Below are 21912 nucleotides of genomic sequence, written 5' to 3'. Positions count from 1 at the left end.
TTTTTTCGCGGAATGTGCTGAGGGACGAGGTGCGCGCGAAAAATGTCCACGTCTTTCTGACTTTGCGAATGACTCGGGGCTCACCTAAGCAACCGCAAAAGAACCTGTGCGTGTTCTCTGCCAAGGGAAAATGGAAACAACTTCAGTCGTCTTTCGCGTCAAAGATGTGAAGGCGTACCGCCAGATTGGCGGCAGGGTGAGTTTTGGGGGCCGGGTGTAAAGTATCGAATGCAGGCACGCTTGCCTCGGACAAAGAAATACCACTTTTAAAGACGGCGACTTCATTTGTGGCATTTTGTCAGTACACAATGACAGAGCCAACTGCCACAAAGTCAACTAAAAAAGGCCGTTAGACTGACATCGTTCGTCTTTTCTGGCGAAGGCGCCTCGCGGCACCTCCCAGAGAGCACATGCAGCCAATGTTTAAGCACGTATACGATCAAAGAACTGGCGGAAAGGATTCTGTTTCCGCTTCCTTAGTTGGCGACGGCGACAGGTGTATCGGAGATTAGCAGAAGAAGGGGGTAATTAGAAATTCCGTTGTGTTTGGTCTATGACCCCAGTAGTACTTTCTGACGGGGGCAGTTTTCAAAATCATTTTCCCTTCAGACAGATGGAATTCCTCGTTTCGCCAGCGGCATTCGCTTGTTTGTGACTAGATTCCAGGTTACACAGACACACATTGATGCCGGGATTTATGACCATATCACTCTACGATTCTGGTGATGAACGAGAGCTAACCAGGGTCTTACCGTGGGGTCTGGGCTAAGTACGGAGACGTATCTGCGTCATCAGCATTTGACATACCCATTGCCCATGTCCCGTCCGTGCACGTAGATTGTCGCTAGACCCGGCATTCAGGTCTTCAGCGTAGCAAAGTGGATTGGTCTTTACCTGTAATTTGTCCGTGGTCAGGACTGGTGGTACGCCATTTACGATGATCCTTCGCGCAGCTGCTCGTGGCAGCCAACAGTAAGTCGCCCATGATATAGATCACGACTTCGTTACCGCTGTAAGGTAGAAAACAGAACTGTCGGCTGTGCGCGAAAAGGAGTTCGCAGTCGGGAGAGTAATAGCCGGAGGCTGGCCACTCCAGCGGCGGATGCTTTTAATAGACCACTCACCCTTTTGACTTTGGTTTATCAAGGGAAGTATTTTCTGACGGCTTGTGCTGTCACTAACGAACCTGCAGGCGTACCTCGGCGACATACCGCCCGCCATAAAGGCCAAAATGTCCGACATGAAGAAAAGGTACGGACCACTGAGTCTTAGCTGGGTCAGCCTGCCCGGGGCCTCTAGAAGCCTAGATGGACAGGCGTACCGCGACCCGCCGAGTTGCTGATCAGCTTGTAGCACGTACGCTGATGAACAGGAACACTTCAGTCATGTTATTTTCGGGGTATCTTCGGATTCTTTGGGGTACGTGTAGCTTTCTGAAAGTATCCTTCCCACTGCATATACCGAGGAGCTGCTTGCGTCGTCCGCTGCCTTCGTCTGGCAATCTTCCACGAAGGGAACCTTTCGTGGGTAGTGTATGCCTTATGAGGTTGTCCAATCTCGTTCGCTTTGCCGACCACGCCCGCATCAGGTCCCGGTTTTTACAAACCACTGTGTAGCACCGGCTGAGAAGCCTGTTGGTTGCCTGAAGGCGCTCGCGTTCGGTTTCCACATTTTCAACATTGGCACGCCTACGCAGTCGCACCACTTGAGACGAAGCCGCTTCGTCAGTCACGAGCGGTATAGAGGGCTGCGGCGTTATTTCTGTGTACAGGTGGCTTTCGCGCCAAATGAACAAATATCGCTTCCTAGTCTTGCTCTTGTGGCTCGGGGCGCTCTCAGCGCTGGCGATGACCATTTTCTTGTTAGCCAGGCACTGGGAGATGCTTTTCGATGATCCACAAGCTTGGCAGGTGCTGTACACACTGACGCTGCCGGTGTGGAGCTGGGGAGCAATCTGCGGGTTTCTCAGTATTTTGCTGGCGGCCGTAGCCCTTCGGTTGCAGGCCAAAGTTACCTCTAATTCCCAGAAAGGTCAAGGCACCCGCTCGTGGAAAAGCGTTGGAGCGGCAAAACGCTTGGCAGGAGGTGAGCCTCCGAAGCCGACGCGCATACAGCCTCTCCGCCAGTGCAAACACGCCGAAGGATAAGCGACGGAGAAAGCGATGGGGTAATTCGCGCCCCCAACAGAATACTCTTGTTGGTCTCTTTCTAAGCTTCGTGTTGCACCTCGTGGTGGTTCTGCGGTCTTGTTGGGGTTTATGATGCCCAGTTCTGAATTTCATGATTTCCTACAGTAGGCTATTCTCATCAGTCTAGCGCATCTCTGAATGCAGAAACCTTAGGGGACGCTGACTGAAAAACGACGCCGAAATGTGGACGAAACGACGAAACAAATAGAACGAAGGACTGGAATAGGATAACCAGATCGTGTTAACGTTCGAATGGTGGTCCGCAGCTTTAAGAAAACCCGGTTTTTCAAGAAAACGAATCTCTGGGGCAATCCATCAATAGCGCGCGGCTGAAGCCGCGGCGTTTCCCATCGTTAAATGGTGCATCTGGGACCTAGGAAAACTTCGGAAGCGTCTAACCAAGAGCAACTTGACCTACGCCAACCTCCCAACCACCTAGGAGGCGCATTTCACCTTTGTGCCGAGAAGAAAAGTTGGTCTGCATGTTCTTTTGTTTGCCAACACTTCTCGCGTCCCCCTCTTCCGCATGTTGGGTGTTTTTTTTCCAGAAAAGTCTTTATTGCTTTCAGCTGGACGTCGCCGGCGATCCAGCAGTTTAGCCGGGCAGTCACGCCGGCGTTCGCGGCTGCTCCCAAGAGGACAAAATGCATCCGCTGCTCTCCCAGGATTTTCGGAAGAAGAATGCGGATTCTCGCACGTCAGTAACACAGGCGGGGCAATGGACTCCCCGTCAATTCGCATGCAGAGCCAAAGAAACGATGACTCAGAAGACGGCGGCTGCTCCCCCGCAGAGGAATACGTTGGTGCTTAGAACCTGGAACGACTGGGCGTTGGGGGGAGGGGGGTTCGAGTCACATCTGTTTCTAAATTTCGCAAGTGTCTAAGCAATGAGTGCTGTTTCTTTCCTGTTACGAATTTCCCCATTTGTGTGAAGTGGAACTCGAGTGTCACTCGAGAAGACAAGCATGAAAGAATGAACCGCAGGCTCAACTAGGCTAAGTGGCTGTCTCGCTCTCGCATGCCGTACCTCAACTGAAACTCTTTGTTGAAAAGCAAGGACGCCAGACTAGATCTTCCCCTTCCTTCTGTGCTGTTCCTGTTTAACCTCATAGCTCACTTTGTCAATGCTCTAATAGCCGGCCTTGGGGCGAAGAGGAATAACAGTTGCGATTTCAACTATCTCAACACTAGCGGGGTAAGTCCTTGCCGTCACTCTCGGCACGGACTCACCAGTGCCATTCCAGAAAAGACAGCACACGAAATTCGTGTAGTGGGCAGTTTGCCGTACGCGTGTGAAGAACTTAAACGGGAGGACCTAAAGAGAGTTGCACGTCTTTACATGGGCAATCAACCCTTTCTAGAAGCTCCAGCTGATTCCAGTTTGTCCACCTGAAGACCAACTGGTATCCCGTTAGCTCTTCAGTTGCGTGGTGCAGTGAGTCGACTGTGACAGAGTGTCTTCTCTCCCCTCACCCAAGACCAAAAGTGAAAAAGCAGGAGTGCGAAACCCATTTACGGTTCCGCGAGTCCGTTTCGGCCCTTCCGTGCCGGAACACAGAGGACAAATGGAAGCGCTCTTTTTGCAGCGCATCGCGCATGCACGCAGGTGCTTCATCGTGTTCAAGTGTTTGGTTTGTTGCATTCGTGGTTAGGGCCATGTTAACCTTCTTACCTATGCATGTATCAGGTTTCAACGTTATGTCAAGAAGAATCCCAGAATTCTGTTTGTTGAATTGGTGCGAATGGACCGCCGGCAAATGCACGTAGCAATGCCTCGTGAACGAAACTAGAATTGTTTCAAACGACAAAGGACTTGTTGGAGCGCCAAGCAGGCGATCCCTTGCGTGAGTGGCGGGAGCATAGCGGGGAAGCCCATGTGCTGCGATAGTCTCTATCTTTCTTGACTGGAACTGCATTCGTTTATTTCTCCGACTTCAGCAGATGGTGCGCGAGGGGACAGGAGACGGAAATGAGTGACCTTTGCTTGTTCGGCATTTGTTCGACAGCGCATGCACTCGCCGCCACGGTGGCGTGCAAAACGCTCGACCGCGAAAGGGTCCATCAAGGCACAGTTTCAATCCTTGCCTGTTGGCTCTTAAAAAGCAACAAATTAACCCAGCGTCTGCCCGCCGATGTATCCATTTAACCTGAGTAACTCTGTCTTCTCGTGTAGGCCAACATGCATTCACCCCCATCATATGCGCTGACAAACCTCAAAAAACGCGCAACGCACGCATACACAAGCACAGCCTTCCCCACAGCGACATTTATAAAGTACGTATATGCATGCATACACACACACATATATATATATATATATATATATATATATATATATATGTTGTACAGAAGACTGTATCGGAGAGCCGCCCATGTTCTCTTTTATTTGCACGTGGCTGTCTTCGTTTCGATTTTTTCGCGTGAGGTATCTAAAAGCCATGCATGGCTTTCGTCCATCCGCCTTTCAGAACCTGGAAGTTGCTTTCGCGGTCTCCGGCGTCATCCCTGAGAGGTGCATGCGCGTAACTCTGGCCCCCATGCATGTCGGCTTTCCTGCGTGTACTTGTCAACTTGAAAAGCCGATGTTTGTTGAAGAGCTCGCCGTCGGGCTGAGGCAGGAACCGAATCTCGGGTGTATAGCCAAGCTGCAGCCGACGCGCAATCTGCATGCGAAACTGAGGCGCCGCTCTCTCGAGTCGGCGCTGGACGTCCTCTGGATCATGCGAAGAAGTCAGGGTGTAGTATACGTAGCAAACAGACCTGCAGACGAAACACACAACTTGACTCTTGACGTCTCGCATACTCGTACGCGTCGCAGACCGGCCTGAAAACGACGAAAGACTTACTGACCCTCAGCTCCTGAGAGGGCAACGGATGGGAGGAATGGACTCCAGGTTTCCGTCACGCGAGCGCGCCTCCTGAGCAAGTGAAGGCGCGTCTCGTCAACCGCGAAGAAGTTGATCAACGTGCAGAAGAAAATGTTTCAGAACCGCTCAGAAAGACAGAAACGAAAGGGAGCAACTGAAACAGGGACCACGCAGACGCAGACCGAAGTATCCAGAAGAAGCAGGCAGAGGGAGGCAAAGACAGAAGGAGCAAAAGACAGAGGGAGCAAAAGACAGGGGGAAGCGACAGAAGCAGAAGGTCGCAGAAGCAGAGAGAAGCACAGGGAAGAAGAGAACAAAAGCAGACGAACTGCCTGTGAAGAAGCGTCAGTGACAGCAAGCGAAAAACAGGTTTCTCATCCCCGGCGTCTCGTGGCTGTCGCTTCTGAGACAGGACAAGCAGACTCCTTTCGACAAGAGGACGGGGAAGAAAGACCAACAGAACTTGGATCCGGCAAACAAAGACACTGCAAGTAAAAGAGTAAAAGAGAACTGGCTGTCGCTCAGGGTGCATGCACGGCGTTGTGCGCCGCATGTCGCGCGTAGCCAGACCGCCGTGGTCTCGCTCAGCAACGAGGAAAACGCGAGAAAGCGAAGAGAGTCTCACTTCGTTGTGCGCTGCTCCACGTGGTGTATAGACACTGCGGCACCGTCCAGGACGCTGTAGAGCATGTGGGGAGAATTCCAGGTGAGAAATTCCTCCAGCTGCGCTTGAATCAATCTCCCGAGACGCACAGTCCGCCTCGCAACGTGGTACTTGATGGCGTCAACAATATGTCCTGACGGCAAATGCGAAACATGTGGAGCGAATAAGAGACGAGGCGCTCTCAAGGAAGGCAGAGGGACCGAGAAGCCCCCACAAAAAGCAGAGAGCGCGCCGGCTTCGTTAGAGCGTCAGAGGGACTGTGAAAGCCTGAACATTTTCGTTCAGACTCGAAGATGGAGACAACGTAGCGGGGGAAAGGCCCTCTTCGTCCTCTCGCCGAGAGGTAAAGAGCGAAACGACTCCGCGATTCTTCCTAGGCGCGAAGCCATTACGTACCTGCCACATTGGGCGCGGGAGCTTTCATGAGTTTAGCGTTTGCAAGTTTTTCCTCGCGAATTTTCGCGCGGATTCGCGACACCAGTTCATCGCGCTTCGTGTCTCGAACCATCTTCTCGATTCGCGCGTTGTACCCGGCACTCTCGCCGACCAAGGCCGGGACTTCCTCTTGCTCCTGGAGGAGTCGTTCTCTCTGAAAAAGCGAAAGTCAAAACCAAGAAGAACGCCCTGACTGTGACGCCAGCCGCCAGTGCGGTTCGGCTGCCCGACACGAGCGGCGGAAGGGCAGCGCGTATATATACATATATTTATTTATACATTTACTTATATATACATATATCTACTTATATATACATATATATAAATTTGTATACATATATGTATACATGTACACAAATATGCACGACGCTTAAGCACCAATATGCTTAAAAACTGTATTGGTTGTTCGCATCACGTGGCTGAAGCGATATTTGCGGCTTCTCTCTTCACTCCTCTTTTTTACACATCAACCGGCACCTCTCCCAGGAATCTTGTTGTCTCTACCGGATCACTCGAGTATTACATACATCTACGTATATATATATATATATATATCTATATATATATATATGCATGCAACGCGTGGCTTCACAGTGAAGCGTCTCGCAAAGTCCTAGGCCGTTTCTTCTAAATGAGGGGGACTCCGTGCCAGTTCTCGACTTTTCTTCGACAGCAAGACTGCTCTTTTTTGTCTGGTCTCTCTCGGCGCCCTCGTCTTGCCTACTTCTTCGTTTTCGCGGAGAAGAAGCCGCGCTTCGCGCTCGGGATTCGGCAGTCCGTACATCCTCAGCCACCGTCTGCGTCGATCCTCAAACAACCTCTCGCTGTAGGCCTCCTGCATTTCCTTCGCTTCTTCGTGCGTCAGCAGACGATACGGCGCAGCAGAAAGAGACGAGAGAGGAGCTGACGAGGAGGCAGAAGGGGGCGCCACAAAGTCGCATGCAGCGGCTAGGTCTCGGTCACTGAGAGACGCGGACTCATGCTCGTCGTATTCAACCGGCGCAAGACCGGAAGGAGCCGCGAGCGAGGACGCAGCTGAATGAACAAAACAAGCAAGTGTACGCAACCGAGGATCGAGATGTTGTGTCTGCTTCTTCAACTGCTTCTCACCTCGAGGAGATCCCGAGTCTCCACCCATCTTTCTGAGCAGGACTGTTCCACGCCGAGCGTCCAGCTCTCTCTGTCTGTCTGTGTCTGCCTGTCTGTCTCTCTCTGTCTCTCAACGGCGCCTCTCGAAACTGAGTTCAAGCGTCTCGACACTGCAAGGGTGAGGCGTCTGGGGGCCTCTTCCCTCTCGAGCTCCGTCCTTGCGCGACCTACCGTGTCGCGTTTTTTGCCCGCGAGTTGCGTCTCCTCGCTCTGCCTGCGCTGCGCGGAGCAGCCGGCGGCGGCGTCGCACCTCCTTTTCGACGTTCCCGACTCCCTCGTCTTCTCCTGCTCCCTCGGCTTTTCCTTCGCTCTCTTCGTCGCCTTCACACCCGTCCAAGATCTTCTCGCCGACGCGGTCTCGTCTTCTCCCGCGATGCAGCAAACTGAGCTCCTGTGAAAACCCCTCTGCGCGGTCATCCCAAAAGGAAGACGATTCTCCCCGAGACGACGAAGAACGAGAAGAAGAGGAAGAAGGAGATGAAGGAGACAGGTTTTGTGTTCGGGTGGCTCTGGTCAGTGGAGCAGCAGCCTCTGTTTTCTCGACTTCCGCGACGAGGTCGTTGAAAGACTCCGAGAGCAGATTCTCCTCCAGACGCTCCCGCTGTCTGCGTGTGGACCGAGAGGCGAACCGGCGACAGAAGAAGAAAACGGGTGAAGCAGCGAAGACTCGCGAGGCGGGAGAAGCAGGGGAGGCAGCTGGCGAGGAACGCGACGACGCGACGGAAGGCGACAGAGACTCCGACAGAGAAGGACAGCGGACAGAGGAAGCCGAGACAGACGGAGGCGAAGAGACAGTGGACGACGGAAACACAGACAAGGAGCGAGGAGAGGAGACAGAAGGGGAGAGGAGAACGCGCCAAGAGGATGGAGGAAGAGCGTGAGGCAAGGACGAGCGAGACGACGAAGCGGTCCTTTCGAAAGAGGAACGGTTCCTGCTCATAGACCTGTCGAGGTCAGATGAGGAACTGTGAGGCACAGAAGGCAGAAACCACAACAGAGAAGAAAACGAGGAAACGTCCAGTGAAGAGGAGACATAAAGGAACTTCGTTCGTCTCTGGAATGAAGACAGAGACGCGAGACCCCCAGAGGCAGAGCCTGAAGTTTTCTGTGCGCTGCTCGGGAGCGATCCTGCGTATCTCAGCGCCATTGCGATCTTTTCGTTCTGTATATTGGGGAGATCTTGCCTCTTGACTTCGCTTCTGTTTCAGCACTGGAGTCTCTTCCGGCCAGAGGCCGAGCCGTCGAGGCGCAGAGAGAGGAAACAGATGCGAGAGAAACAACGGAGAAGACAGACGCCAGGAGGAGGGCAACAGAAACTGAGGAAAACGAGGAACTCGATGGAAAAGCGAAAGAGCAACGGAGACGGAAGGCTGCATGAGTCGCAAAAACGCAGCGAGGGAAAAGCCACGACACCCGAGACAGAAGCCAAGAAACAGTCGCATGCAGAGCCGGAGAGACGAAGACAGTCGCAGCGAGGCGGCTAGGGAAACAGAGAGAGAGGGAAAGAGAGAAGGAAAAACGGTGAGAAAAAAGAGTAAGAGAGAGAAAGCGAGAAAAAGCGAGAGAAACAGAGAGAAAGAGACAGAAAGCGAGAGAAGGAGAGAAGAACTCAGCAGATTCTGCTGCACAAAAAAAGAGCGCGAAGAAGGCTGTTTGTAGTGGAATACAGTGTGCACAGAAAAGATGGGGAATGTCTCTCTTCTCTTTTCTCCTGGATCTTAAAGGCGGGACTTTCTCGCTGAAACGCTAAAAACGCTCCAGTTGAAACACCCGCGCGCATGCAGTTTCGTTTGCATGTGTACATACACTCTGGCGACGCCAGCGCCTCGGTGACGACAGGCGCTTCTTTTTTTTTGTCCACGGTACTGTTTTCCTTTTCCCCGCTCTTTCTGCCGGAGAGAAAGCTGGCATTGTTCTCCTTCTCTCTCGTCTTCTGTTCGTTTCTCTCACGCAGCTCTCTCTGGCTGACATCCGTCTTCGCTTCTCTTGTCGCCGCTGCGCTGTGCCGCTTCTTGTCTTTTCTCTTGTCCCCGTTTTCGCTCCATTCCTTTTCTTCTCGCGCGAGGCCTCCTGCTTGCCTCGACGGAAGCGCGCCTCCGAAGCAAGGATACTGGTGCGTCGGTGGCTTCCTCGCTTCTTCTCGCCGTTCGTTCCCGAAGGCGACAGCGCCAGACACCGTCATTTCGTCTGCCCTTCCTCGATGGAAGGACACAAACCTGCGGATGTGTAATTATGACTGTTTCGCGGAGCGCATGCAGAGGTTCTGTGTGCTTGCATCTGCACAGACATCCAGGGAGGCAAGACGCTCTTCCGTTCGTCTCCACGACCTCCAGGCGAGGGCAGAGCAGCCATGGAGACGGACGGCGTCTCGGGGGGCGCGAGCCGCCTGCTTGGGGAGGTGGAGCGAAGCGATAAGAAACGATTCCGGTCTGTTGAGGAGATGAAAGCGGAGAAGAAACCTGCGCTCCTCCCTTCCATTCGAACGGAGACGTCCTCGGCAACCTACATGGTGCAGTCGTCGAGACCCCCGTGTCAAAACTTTTTCGCCTCCTCTGCTTCTGCCGTCGCCGCATCTTCTTCCTCTGCCTTCTCCCCGCGGGTGCATGCCCTCGTCCCCGATAAAAAACCTTCTTCGAATGCGCTGGAAGCCTGTAGAGAGCAAGAAAAACTCGAACGCGTCTTCCTCCCTCGCAGGACCGCTCTGTCGCTTCCCCTCACTCTCAAATGGATGGTGCAGCCTGGTGCCTTTGTCGTCGCCGGGCAAACTCTTGCTCTCCTCTACCCCCAACATCCTTCTCCCTCTCCTTCTTCTCCCTCTCCTTCTTCTCCCTCTCCTTCTTCTCCCTCTCCTTCTTCTCCCTCTCCTTCTTTTCCTCGCTCTTCTTCTCCCTCCGCTTCAGATTCGCTTCGCGAGTCTGCTGAGGCAGGTGCGGAGAGGGTGGCGGAGGATGGTCTTGTCGTCTCAGACAAAGACGGCGAGAAATCGTCGAAAGGCTTGCGCGACTCGCAGGGAAAAGAAAAAGACGATGCCCTGCGGTGCTTCGACTTGCCCGCGCCCGTGGCAGGCCGCGTCGCCAGCCTCGCCATTCCTGGCGGATCTGAAATCCGCGACGCTGAGTAAGTTTTCTCTTTTTCCCTGTCGCTCGTTTCCTGGCGTACCGTGCTCCACAGCAAAGCGAAAAGCTTCCTTCACAATTCCACTTTGACCTCTTACTTCTGTACACATTTGCATGCCTGCCAGTGTTCCCATCCTCCTCCCTCAATGAATATATACATATCTATACAAACATACATATATATATATTTATATATCTACATAAATACACATATATACGTCTATATACATGTATGTATATAGATACGTATATATACATATATATACAAATATACGTATATACATATATATGCATAAATACATATTTATATATATGCATATATATACATAAATACATATGTATACATATATATACATAAATACATATACATGTATACATATATGCATGCATGTATGCATATGAATGCGGGCATTTGGATGCTCGGTTCATGTACTTGTGTATGCGTGTATGTATATGTATATGCTTGCATATGGATGTGTGCCTATGTAGACGTATGTATATGCGTATGGATGTATGCATATGCATGCATGTAAATGCATAGGAATATTCGGATATATGGATGCTTGTTGTTTCTGTACGTTAAGCATACGTTGCTTATGTGCTTGTGTTTACTTTAGTCTTTTCTCTTTCCTTTCGCTTGTTTTTTTAGCTTCTTTTCCTTTGTTTTCGCTTTCCCCGTTCGCCCTCAAGCTCCTGCTCGAAAACGCGATTCTCTGGAGGCTGCGAGGAAGTAGACGCTGAGCTTTTTGACGGTCGCTCACTGTTTCGTCTGCATGCGTCCGCCCAGAGTGTTCGTTGTTCTGCAAGATCGCGTCTCTGCTTGCAGACTCTGTGCTTGCGGAAGCGATGTCTCTTCTCACGCTTTAGAGTTGTGCGCCTTTGAGAAGAGCCGCGCTTCTCCTCTTCTCTCCAGGCGGTTCGTGTAGGAAGGCTTTGCCGTTTTTGGTTCCTAGGCTATGCGTCTGCGAAATTGCGCCTGCTGCATGCGCCCACGCTCTCGTCGTCGGTGGACTCTGCGCCATCTGTGGAGTGGAAGTCCGAGAGACGCATCTGCAGGAGAAGACCGTGCATGCAGGATTTGTTTCGACACACAAAGACCTTCGCTTAGATCGGGAAGTAAGGGCAAACGATACACTCAACTGCGCTCACGTATTGCAGGTGACTTCTTCGCGTCTGAAAAACCGCGTCTTTCACCATCGTTCGTAGATATATACAGATCTATGAATGGAATGACATGAGCGTGGATGCACAGGCAATCCATATATATATATATATATATATGGGTATATGTCAACCTGTGTGTATGTACATCTCTTCACTTGTACGTCTGCAGTGATAGATGCCGATGTATGCATGGATGCACATATTTAATCATACAAATACGTATATATATATATATATATGAGCAAGTAGATATATCTACATATCTCAGTATGGAATATATGCAGTCCATGGCCCAGAGATGCGGAGAGCGTCAAAAGGACCTTGGCGGGCATGCGTTTGCACTTGAAGCCTAGAACGTTTGCGCAGACCTCACGAGCGCGGGAGCAGTGATTTCGGTTCCTTTTCTCTGCATGTTTTTCTGCAGTTTGCTCGGCGGATGGAGTACGAGAGAATGTCGACGTTGCTCGCGAAACGGAAGCTTTGTCTGGTGCGTCGTGTCTTTTTTCTTCCTTTTTCTGTCTCTTTTCCTGTGCATGTTCTTTCTTTTCTTCGAGACGCGTTCCGTTGTTCTGCGTATGTCTCCGTCTTCGTCTATCCAGCGCCGACCCGTGCTTCGCACGGCAGCTGTTTCGCCTCTTCTCTGGATCTGTCGTTCGGTCTGCATTTCTCCGTTCCACTGTCTCCCTGCACCTGCAGTCGTTCCTCGCGCAGAGCGGAAGGACTGGAGGTGAAGTGCAGAATCTGCGGAGTCGGCTCGCGCTTCGCTCCGACGGGTGTGCGTCAGAGAATTTCAAGTCTCACCGTGCGTTTGCCTCGTTCGTTCGGCTCTCTTTCTTCCTCGGCCTTTCTCTGTTTCTTCCCCGCGTCACTCGTCGATCTTCTGTTCAAGTGCTTGGAACTCGTCGACTCCCCCCTCGTCCCTCAGCTTTTGCTTGCCATTTGTTTGCATGCGTGAGTCTCCTTGTCTCTTGGAACTTCAGATCCTTGACCTCGACAACACACTGCTGCAGGCGTCTCCGGACTTGCCTCCGCTGGACGGTCCGCCTCTGATTCTTCTGGACGACTTTTGTGCTTGTCGGCCTCCCTCGGCGAAGTCTGCCTCCTCCGCGAAGCCCGAACGCAGCATCTCGTCCGCAGGCGTCGCCGCCCAGTCCAAGATGCCGACCGTCAGAGACATCGCGGACAAGACGCGCGAGAGACAGCGCGACGGAGAAGAGGACATGCGAGACGCAACAACGAATGGAGAGACAGAAGATGTCGGAGACCGAGACTCTGGAGAAAGGGTATATGGCGAGGCCCAGAGAGAACACAAAAGCGCAACGGAAGAACCGGAAGGAGAAGAAGGCGTTACGTCTCTCGCATTGTCAGACGTTCCTTCTGTCTCTTCTTCTCTCTCTTCTTCTGTCTCTTTTTCTCTCTCTTCTTCTCTCTTTTCTTCGGTTCTCGCTGCAGGTGAACCTGCCGAAGCAGCGGGTGAGCGAGAGAAGAGGGAAGGAGAGGGAGAGACGAGAGACCCAGAGAGAGAAGCGAAGGACGCAAGAACGGCGGACGGACGCGACGCGTCAATGAAGGAGCGCGGCGAGCTCAGAGTCCAGCAGGAAGGCGAGAGCCGCGGAAACAGAGGCGAAGGGAGAGGAGAGCAGAGAGGAGAGAGGGGAGAAGGAAGACGAGAGAGGAGAAGAGGCGGACGCGAAGGGAGGAGACCTGAACGCGAAGGAAAAGAGTCTTCCGTCCATGGAGAGACACAGGCGTCAAGGGGGACGCCCTGGGCATTGAGGAGAGGCTTCTGGACTCCGACAGCCGAGGAATTCTCGCGCTGGGTTGATGTGTGTTTCCCAACTCGCGCGGAAGGAAACGAACAATGTGTGTCTTCTGCAGGGGAAGGAAAGACAAAGGAAGCATCTGTTGGAGAGGACCGCGAGAGAAGTGAGGAAGCGAAAAGCAGCGAGGAGAGAGGCGACGCAGGACTCGGAGCAAGCCGCGATGAGGAAGCCAAGCCAGTTGAGAGAGGAGCGAGAGAAGCGCTGCAGACGGTTGGCGATATGGACGCAGAGAGAGACGTCGATGGCAAGGAGGCGGACAGGACGAGGCAGGACAGGAGAGGAAAGGAAGAAGAAACAGAGTATCCGCACTACCGCGAAGACGCAGAGGGCGAGGCGATCCGGCAAACTCTGGAAAAGAGCGTTATCGGTGTGAGAGTGGCGGTTGAGGCTTCGCCTGTCGGCGCCAGCAGACGCGCGCGAGAGGGATGGCGGCGCCCAGCCTCTCGCCATGAGGCAGGTCAGCGAGGCAAGCAGGAGAGGAGGTCGACTGGAAAAGAAGCGCAGCCGAGAAGCGCTGGGGGAAACGCGAGGAGAAACGGAGGAAGAGAGGCAGCGGGAGCCGAGTGGAGAGAAGGCGGAGGGAGGAAGAGATCGAAGAGGGACGGAGATGAGAGATGGTTCTCTCGCGAAGAGGAGAAAACAGCAGAGCTGGCAACACTGAGGGGCACAAGGACAGGCAAAGCGAGCCAGAGAGAAAGAACGACCGTCAGCGACTCAGAAGCGTAGCGAGCTGGAGAAGGGTGAACCAGAGTGCAGTCTCCACCGCGCGTCTGCCTGCTTCATCTGTTCTCTCACGCGAGGACTGCTGTTTTTCCTTCAGGCGCTCTGCCTCTCCCTAGCGAGCAACATATCACCTTTTTCAAGCTTCGTCCAGGCTGTCTGGACTTCCTCAGGTGAGGACGCCCATGGGCAAAAGACGAGACATTTTCTTATGCCAAACAGAGGGTCGAACTTCAGCCGCCGTCTGATCACCACCAGTGCGTCCTGAGCGCCTGGATCCCCAGCGCTCCATATCTGCGGTGCGGAATCGACAAAGAGGGAGCTGAGGCAAACAGTCTGCACATCACAGCGCGCGAGTCCGTTGCTGGTCGCGTTCGTCTCGGTGTTCAACTCACGGATTCGTGGACTTGAACGGCCTGTCCGAGGCGCGTATCCGACTCTGCGCCGCGACAGTTGAAATTCTTTTTCGTCTTTCCTGCGCACAGACGCGTCTCTCAAACCTTCGAGCTGTACATGTACACCATGGGAACGGCTCTGCATGCAGCGACAGTGAGTGAGAGAGAAAGGAAACAGAGAACGACGGAAGAGAGAGGAGACACGACGAAGGAGACGCGACGAAGGAGACGCGACAGAAACAGGAGACGGAGAGAAAGAGCGGAGCGAGGCAAAGAGAGGAGAATCTGTAACTCCGTGTGTGTCTTCGTCGCTGCTTCTCTGAATGCCTTTATCTCTCTCGCGTTGTCTCTCCGTCTCTCTCTGTCGATGCTGGTGTGCGGGTCCTTCACTGGTTTCACTTTCTTGGTATGCATGCGCTGCGGCGCGCAGGCTTTGCGCATTCTCGACCCCAAGCGCCGCTTCTTCGGCCGACGCGTCTTCTCCAGACAAGACGCTGTGAACGGCCTCAAGGCAATCGAGAGAATCTTCCCTCATGATCAAAAAATGGTTCTCGTCGTCGATGACCTCGAGTGCATGTGGCGCTACAGTCCCTGCTGCATAAAGGTGACAACGAACGCATACATGCACACTTACAAATTCTCCCAGCTATCTCTCTCTGCAGATATATATATCGAGATGCATGCATAGAAATTGCTCTAGACTGTCGTCCACCTTTATCGTCATGTAAAAATAGAGAGAGAGATAGAAAGGTATATATGCAGATCAGCCTTGATGGTCGTACATCTATGTGTCATATATATATATATATATATATATATATATATACATATATATATGTATATGTGCATGCCTAGGTAGAGAGATCTATATATGTGCATGTTCGTAATTGTAGATGTAGATTCCCATATATATATATATATGTATATGGTTATATATTTATGTATGTATATACGTACATCGGTATGATTGTGCATGCTTTGCTTATGGTGGCGTATACGCGTAGATCTGCATAACTATGTAACTCTGTCTGTGCCGATATGCATGCGCTCAGACGCGCTTTTTGGCTTCTGTCTTTGTTGCATGTGTGTGGGGGCATGGTTTTTCAGGTCCAGGGATACCACTATTTTGCGGATGTCTCGGCTGCAGATGCTCGAAGAATTTCTCCACACAGCTACACCCAGTGGCTTAGCATGGCGCGGCCGTTCTGCAACTTCCTTCCTTCCGGTAGGCCTCGTCCATGTTCTCTCAAAGGATTCTAGACTGCTTGGGTGAGGCGTTCCGAGCCTCCGCTGGACGGAGACGCAGACGCCTGGGCGACATCGGCCCTGCGCCTCGGGCAACGCCTTCAAAGGCATATCAATAATTCAGACCTGGAGATACATTGTAGGAAGAGTCAAATGCAAATCGAAAAGGAAAACTAAAGACACCACAGATCTGCTCGAGGTCTCTCTTACGTTAGCGGCATCTCTTACTCTATATATGTAGATATATAGATATACATATATATATATATATATACATATATAGATATACATGTATATATATATATATATATACATATATATGGTGGTGTGTTTGTACGTTTATGTTGAAGAACGTATAAAACTCTGTCGACATGTGCGTCGATGCCTGCCTTCAAAAGATGCGTGATACTGCTTGCACAGTTAGAGATTAGGTGAGCCTGGCTGTAGGCCGGCGACGCGCAGGGCGTTCCTGCAGTCTCGCTCTTCTCATTTGTCGATTTTCTTTGGATCTCGCGCATGCTGTCCACTTTTCCTTGTGGTTCCTTCAAAGTTCAACAACAACACAGTCGCCGTGGCGAACGCGCGCGCAGTGGGCAAGCGTCGCGGGCGTCTGAAAAGCTCCTCACGCCGAAGCCTTCGCGAGCATCTCTTTCGTCTTCCTCCTCTTCTTCCCCTTCTTCCGCTTCTTCCTCTTCTTCCTCCTCTTCTTCCTCCTCTTCTTCCTCCTCTTCTTCGTCTGCCTCTCTGACAGGCAGGACGTCGAGTAAGGAGCCGGCGCAGGAAGTGGAGGCGAGGAGAGAGAACGAATGCGAGGAAAAGATCGAGCTTCAGGAGCAGAGAAATGGCGAGGAAAACACAGCGAGCATGGAATGCTTGGAGGCGTCAACTCCCGATGAAGGCGGAGCAGAGGCTTCTCGCGGGTCATCGAGCATATCAGCGTCCGCTTCCTGCCCTTTCTCTCTTTCCTCGACGTCGACGTCCACCTCTTCGCCCTCTTCATCATCTTCTTCTTCCTTTCCTTTGTCTTCTTCTGCTTCTGCGTCTTCTGCTTCGTACAAAGAGTTCTCAACACCGTGCATGACGAGTGAGGCAAAGCGCCTGAAAGTCGAGGCTGGATCTGAGGCAGAATCTGCGCCAGAGCCGAGTGGGCATGTCCGACATGTTGACCAGGAGTGAGCGCCGGAAGAAATACCTAAACATCCGCAAATTTATGGACATGTATATGCAAAGATTCCTTCAAAGAGTCTCGACAATCATATATTTATATATGTGTATGTGTATCTGTATATTTGTGTATATGTGTATGTAGGTATTTATTTATAAATCTGTAGATGCCAGTGCGCTGTGCGTGTGTCTCCATCGCTTATGCCACTAGAGGTAGCTGTCCAGCGTAAGGAAAACGGAGTCTGGATGCGCTTCGGTTTGAGGCACCAGCAGAGAAGAGACTCCGTGAACGCTCGTTGTGTTTGGAGCCTCATTGCCTGTTGCTTCTTCGCCTGACGGGTCGTCAAATCGCTCCGCTTGTTGCCGACATTTTCTGAATTTTGTGGGTCCTCGTCGACGCGCCACACACTCTGCATGCACCGTTGTGACCTCGCGTAAAGCCGTTCAGGGCGCGGTAGGAAATCATGTTTTGCTGGACAGCTTCTTCCCACCGTTTGCGGTGTTTCACCGGCTGCGTTGCGTCTTTCCTTCTGCCCGTTTCTTGCTGGGTCTCTTCGTGAAAACGCTCGACCGTCTCTTCGCGTTTCCGCGCTTTCAGAGGCTTTCCAATTCCTGCGTCGCGACGGTCTCGCACCCGCAAGCAGAAGCCGCACTCTTCAGTCACCTCCTCTAGAGCGCTTGCCGACTCTCTTTCTCGCGCTTCCGCTTCTTCCAGTTCGTCCTCGGCTCCTTCTTCGGCTTCGTCGCATGTCTCCTGTTCTCCGCATTCAGCGCCGTTCTTCAAGCCGACGGTTGTTGAAGACTCAGATCGACAGCTGCTCTACCTCTCTCACATGTTGGGAGTGGTGCATCGCATCTTCTTCCGCGCAGCAGACCGCGTTGCGCAAGCTGCGTCTCTCTTCTCTCCGCTCTCTCCCTCTTCTTGCGCTTCGTCTGTCGCTTCTTCTTCCTTCTCTGCTGTCCCTGCTCCGACTTGCTTGTCTGGTTGGGCGAGTGCTGCGAAGGCCTCGGATGGCGACGTGAAGAACGGTCGCGGAGAGCAGAGGAAAGAAGCCTACGCAGAGAAGACTTTCTGGACTCCCGAGGCGACCAAGTCGTTTCTCCACCTGCTGCCTAACGTCGCATGGATCCTTGACGCCGTTCGAGGCGAGACACTCAAAGGTGACTCTCCTCTCTGTTCTCTCTCCTCACATCTCGGCGTCTCTTCCGCTTGTTCTCGTTCTCTCTCTCGTGCGGGGTTCTCTTCTTTCCACTCTCGTATGTCTTGTTCTTCTTCTTCTCGCTTCTGCCTTTTCGTCTCTCTCCGTTCTCCGGCGTTCGCGCCGATGCGCTCTTCCCTGTTCAGCTCTCTGCTGCGGCCGTTTTCTCGTCTCAAATATTGTCTATCCCCGTCTCGAATTGTCTCTTCTTCTCGCCATCCAGCGTTCGTCTTTGGATGCGCCGCTCGCGCCGCCCTGTGGGCTGTGCTTCCGCCTTCGCTCCTCGAGGTCTCGCGCTTTTCCTTCTCCTTTTGTACGTTTCTCTCTTCAAGGCGTAACGCTCAGTTCCTCCGGAGTACAGGGTCAGCAGCTGGCGCGCTTCACGCAGACCGACCTCGCGCGCCTCGCCGCCATGTTGGGCGCGAACGTCGTCGACTTCTTCCACTCTTCAGTCACTCACCTTCTCTGCACAAAGGGTACGACGCAGAAGCCATCTCAAGGGCAAACCGCGATCTGCAAGTCGCAGGGCAGAAAAGGCTGGTCGCCAACGCCGAGCAAAGAAAACACAGGGCAACGCGACCTTCACCTTCGCGGGGAGGAAAGACAACCTCAATCGCAGATCGACACAAAGGCTCGTCTGGTCTCGCCTCCACGTACTTGCACGGGGACCCAGCTTCGAAAAGACGTCCGTTGTCGACGTCTGCGCTCTTACATGCACCTCGGTGGAGATAACTCTACCCTTGCAGATATATATATATATATATATATATGAAGGTCGATGCGCATTTAGAGTTAGTATAGAAAGCGAATGCCGCCGTTAAAGCAGGGAAAGGTTTGTGTGGAAACAACAGTGGATATCCACTCGATTTTTCTTATGTGTTTGGGGTTTGACGGTGGTTTTCGTTTTGAGCGAGTGACTTCTTACTGTTTTGTTTCCTCCTTTTTTTGTTCTGCCTCCGTGCAGTGACGGACAAGTACAATCAAGCCGGAGGCCTAAAGATCCACCGAGTGAGACTTTCTGTTGTCTTCGTTCTCTCCTCTTCTGCTCGTTGCTCTGCGCTTTCTTCTCTCCTTGCTCTGTTCGTTGCGTCTTTTCTGCGTTGCTGCTTCCGGTCCTGGCTCGCTTCTCGCTTGCCGTCGCGTCTCACTCTTCGCCGCTCTGCCAGCTCGGTCTGCGGTGTGCGCCATTGCTCCCTCGCGTGAGCCGCATGCCCTCTGCGCGCTGCTCGATTCTTGGGCGCCTTTGTGTCGAAGCAGCGCCTCCTCTGTCTGCAGTCGTCCGTTCGCCCTGTCGCAGAAACCGTGCAGCTTCACGCGCCTCGTGTATCTTCGCTCTGTCCGTTCTTTTTCTTCTCTCTCGGATCGCAGCCTCACATCATGTGGTTGGAGAAGGCCTTATACACGTGGAGGTAAGCGTTCTGACGCGAAAAGCAATGCGCGTTGAAACCGTACGCAGAAAAGCAAATGGACCTGAGCCGCTCGAAGCCGCTTCCTCACAGCGCCCCCGGGTGCTGCAACCAACGCGGCGGAATGGAGCGCCGGGAACTCACTCCGACGTAGACAGATTGAAGGACTTCCATTTATATACAGAGAGACAGACGTATACATATATATATATATATATATATATATATTGCATTGGTACAGGTAGGACGGATAGAAAGACAGACAAACATCTCGGCATCTGGGAAACTATGAGGCGCATGTAGAATGACAGATTCACATTTCACTGTCTGGATCTGTACATGTATATGTGTGCATCCCTACATATATATGTTTATACATACGTATTTACATCTCTATATATGTGTACATATGTACATATATATACGTACATATATATGTATGTATGTATTTGTGTCGAGAAATGCTTTTTGGAGAGCTGGTTTTTTGTCAAATCCGACAGGGGAATGCATTTCCCTTGCAGGAACCGTTTATTCTCTCGACACGTTCGCCTTTCTGCTCTCTGTTTTTTCGTTTTTCGCGTTCCCGTTTTATTCTTCTTGCTCTTCATGTTTGTCTTATTCTTATTCTTTTTTGTTCCCTTTTTCGGAGTTTGTTTTTTCATGCTGTTTTCCTTATTGTGTTTGCCAGATTTTTTCCTGTTCTCGTTCATGTCCTCTTTTCGACTCTTCCTGGTTTTCCGCCAGTCTGAGTGGTTCTCTTCTTCCATTCCGTTTTCTTTTCCAGCCGACCGGACGAGGCGCCTTTCGAGTTTCGACGCTGCGAGGGCCGCTACCGAAGTTTTTGGGAGGTGCCAGACTGTCAGCCGCCTACGGGTAAGTTTGCGTTTCGGATAGCCTCAGCTGTCTGTCCTTCACTTTTTCTTCGATTGTTTCTCCATGTTCCTCGCTCTATCTTCGTTCGCATGACCTTTCCACGCTCTCCTCTCTCCCTACGCACTCTCGCCTGCGCAGCGCCTGCTCGGCCGGTTCTGCGGTGCCTTTTCTCCGTCTCTTGTCGCCTTTGTGTCTCTCGCTTTTCACTGTTTTGCGCCTTCACCAAGCCTTGCCTCTCCGGGCCTTCCCTCTGTGCTGAGTCTCTGTTCCCCTTCTTCTCGGCTTTCGCGACCTCTTCCCTAGTGGCTTTTTGCTTCCTCAATCTCTTGGCAGAGGCGACGTACGAGGCCGTGGAGGCTCTGGTCGAGACGCGGCTGGTGGAATGTCAGGCACCGCGGCTGCGGGAGCTGACGGACTCCACAGAGGAGGCGCGTCTGGACGCGCGACCTGGGGAAGCCGCCAACCATCGAACCGCTGAATCTTTGCCCGCGCCAGCCGCAAGACTGCACGAGCTCGCTACGCTGCGCGAGGGCAAAGAACAAGCGGTCGACAGCCTGCAGGAGGCGCAGGAGGAGAAGGCGGAAGAAGCGAACGAGGAAGAGAGCGAGGAGACAGCTCGAAGCTGGGATGCCTTTTGGGAGGAGGCCTTCGAGGAGGCGAACGAGAGCGCAAGCGAGAAGGCCGAGAAAGCGGAGTCGAACGGAGATGCGCAGTTGGAATTCAGAGAATCCGAGGGAGACAGACACGGACAAGACGAAGGAGGCGGCGCGAACGCTGCCAAGAAAGTCGCAGAGCGAAAGGCGTAGGAGCGCCCAAGCCACCCTCGTCGAAAGAAGCGACGAACCGGAAGCCGCGCATCTGTAGAGACGGGGAGAGAGAGAGAGACAAAGACGCAGAGACAGAAACAAGAAGAATGGTGCAGATGCAGCCGGCGAACAGCCCAACGAGAAATCAATAGGGACAGCGGAGTGGAAAGAGGCGTGAGAGAACGAAGGAGCCAGCTGAGACGAGAGTGGAGGAGAGAATGAGCCAGCTCAAGAGCGAGCGAAGGAACGCGGAAGAAACAAAGGGTGCCCGAGGCTTGTCTGCATGTTGAAGATGGATAGAGTTCCTTTGAGTCTCATCGCGCTGGTTGCGTCGATGAATACATATGCTCGTTTTTCCTTGCATTCAAGTTGTCATGTCGTCGGCTGCACAGGCAGGCAGTCCGCGCCGAGAGGGACGCGCGTCGTGGGATGAACCAGTGGAAATGTCAAACGACAGAAACACTGAAGTTATGTCACTTTCTGGCTTCTCTCCTAGGGACTCGACGACGCATGCGCCGTTTGCTCTCTCGCCGAAAGAAACGCGTCGACGTCGGTTGCTTCTCCAGAGGTGCAACTGCGACCGAAACGCGGCTTCACGCGATTCCAACTCTCTAGGAAGCACAGCCTCTCGCTTGCCGTCTGAAGCTGCAGACATGTCTTGAGCGCTCGAGACAAAACTCATCAAAGCGACAGACAC

The 21912-nt window shown here is 52.5% G+C and overlaps 3 protein-coding genes across 3 annotated transcripts; 2 read left to right on the top strand and 1 right to left on the bottom strand.

The window, feature by feature from the left end:
• Positions 1–705: 705 nt before the first annotated feature.
• On the top strand, positions 706–2147 carry TGME49_228310 (hypothetical protein; the record flags this gene model as incomplete). Its single annotated transcript, XM_018780202.1, has 2 exons — positions 706–1251; positions 1772–2147. The coding sequence occupies exons 1-2, from the start codon at positions 1232–1234 to the stop codon at positions 2145–2147; spliced, it is 396 nt and encodes a 131-aa protein (XP_018636097.1). The 5' UTR covers positions 706–1231.
• Positions 2148–4151: 2004 nt separating this feature from the next.
• On the bottom strand, positions 4152–8975 carry TGME49_228320 (hypothetical protein). Its single transcript, XM_018780203.1, has 5 exons — positions 7476–8975; positions 6880–7190; positions 6117–6309; positions 5682–5853; positions 4152–4949 (listed from the first exon to the last, which is right to left on the bottom strand). Exons 1-5 carry the CDS (start codon positions 8449–8451, stop codon positions 4619–4621), a joined length of 1983 nt encoding a protein of 660 aa, XP_018636098.1. The 5' UTR covers positions 8452–8975; the 3' UTR covers positions 4152–4618.
• A 198-nt stretch (positions 8976–9173) lies between these two features.
• TGME49_228330 (NLI interacting factor family phosphatase) lies at positions 9174–21657 on the top strand. Its single transcript, XM_018780204.1, has 15 exons — positions 9174–10421; positions 11374–11536; positions 12009–12071; positions 12565–13864; positions 14228–14300; positions 14613–14676; positions 14953–15126; positions 15630–15747; positions 16318–16939; positions 17530–18092; positions 18463–18606; positions 19095–19138; positions 19499–19539; positions 20321–20409; positions 20743–21657. The coding sequence occupies exons 1-15, from the start codon at positions 9655–9657 to the stop codon at positions 21213–21215; spliced, it is 4698 nt and encodes a 1565-aa protein (XP_018636099.1). The 5' UTR covers positions 9174–9654; the 3' UTR covers positions 21216–21657.
• The last annotated feature ends 255 nt before the right edge of the window (positions 21658–21912 follow it).

This window comes from Toxoplasma gondii, chromosome X (assembly GCF_000006565.2).
Source record: "Toxoplasma gondii ME49 chromosome X, whole genome shotgun sequence".
NCBI classification, from domain to species: domain Eukaryota; phylum Apicomplexa; class Conoidasida; order Eucoccidiorida; family Sarcocystidae; genus Toxoplasma; species Toxoplasma gondii.
This window is presented reverse-complemented; position numbering and strand designations above follow the sequence as displayed.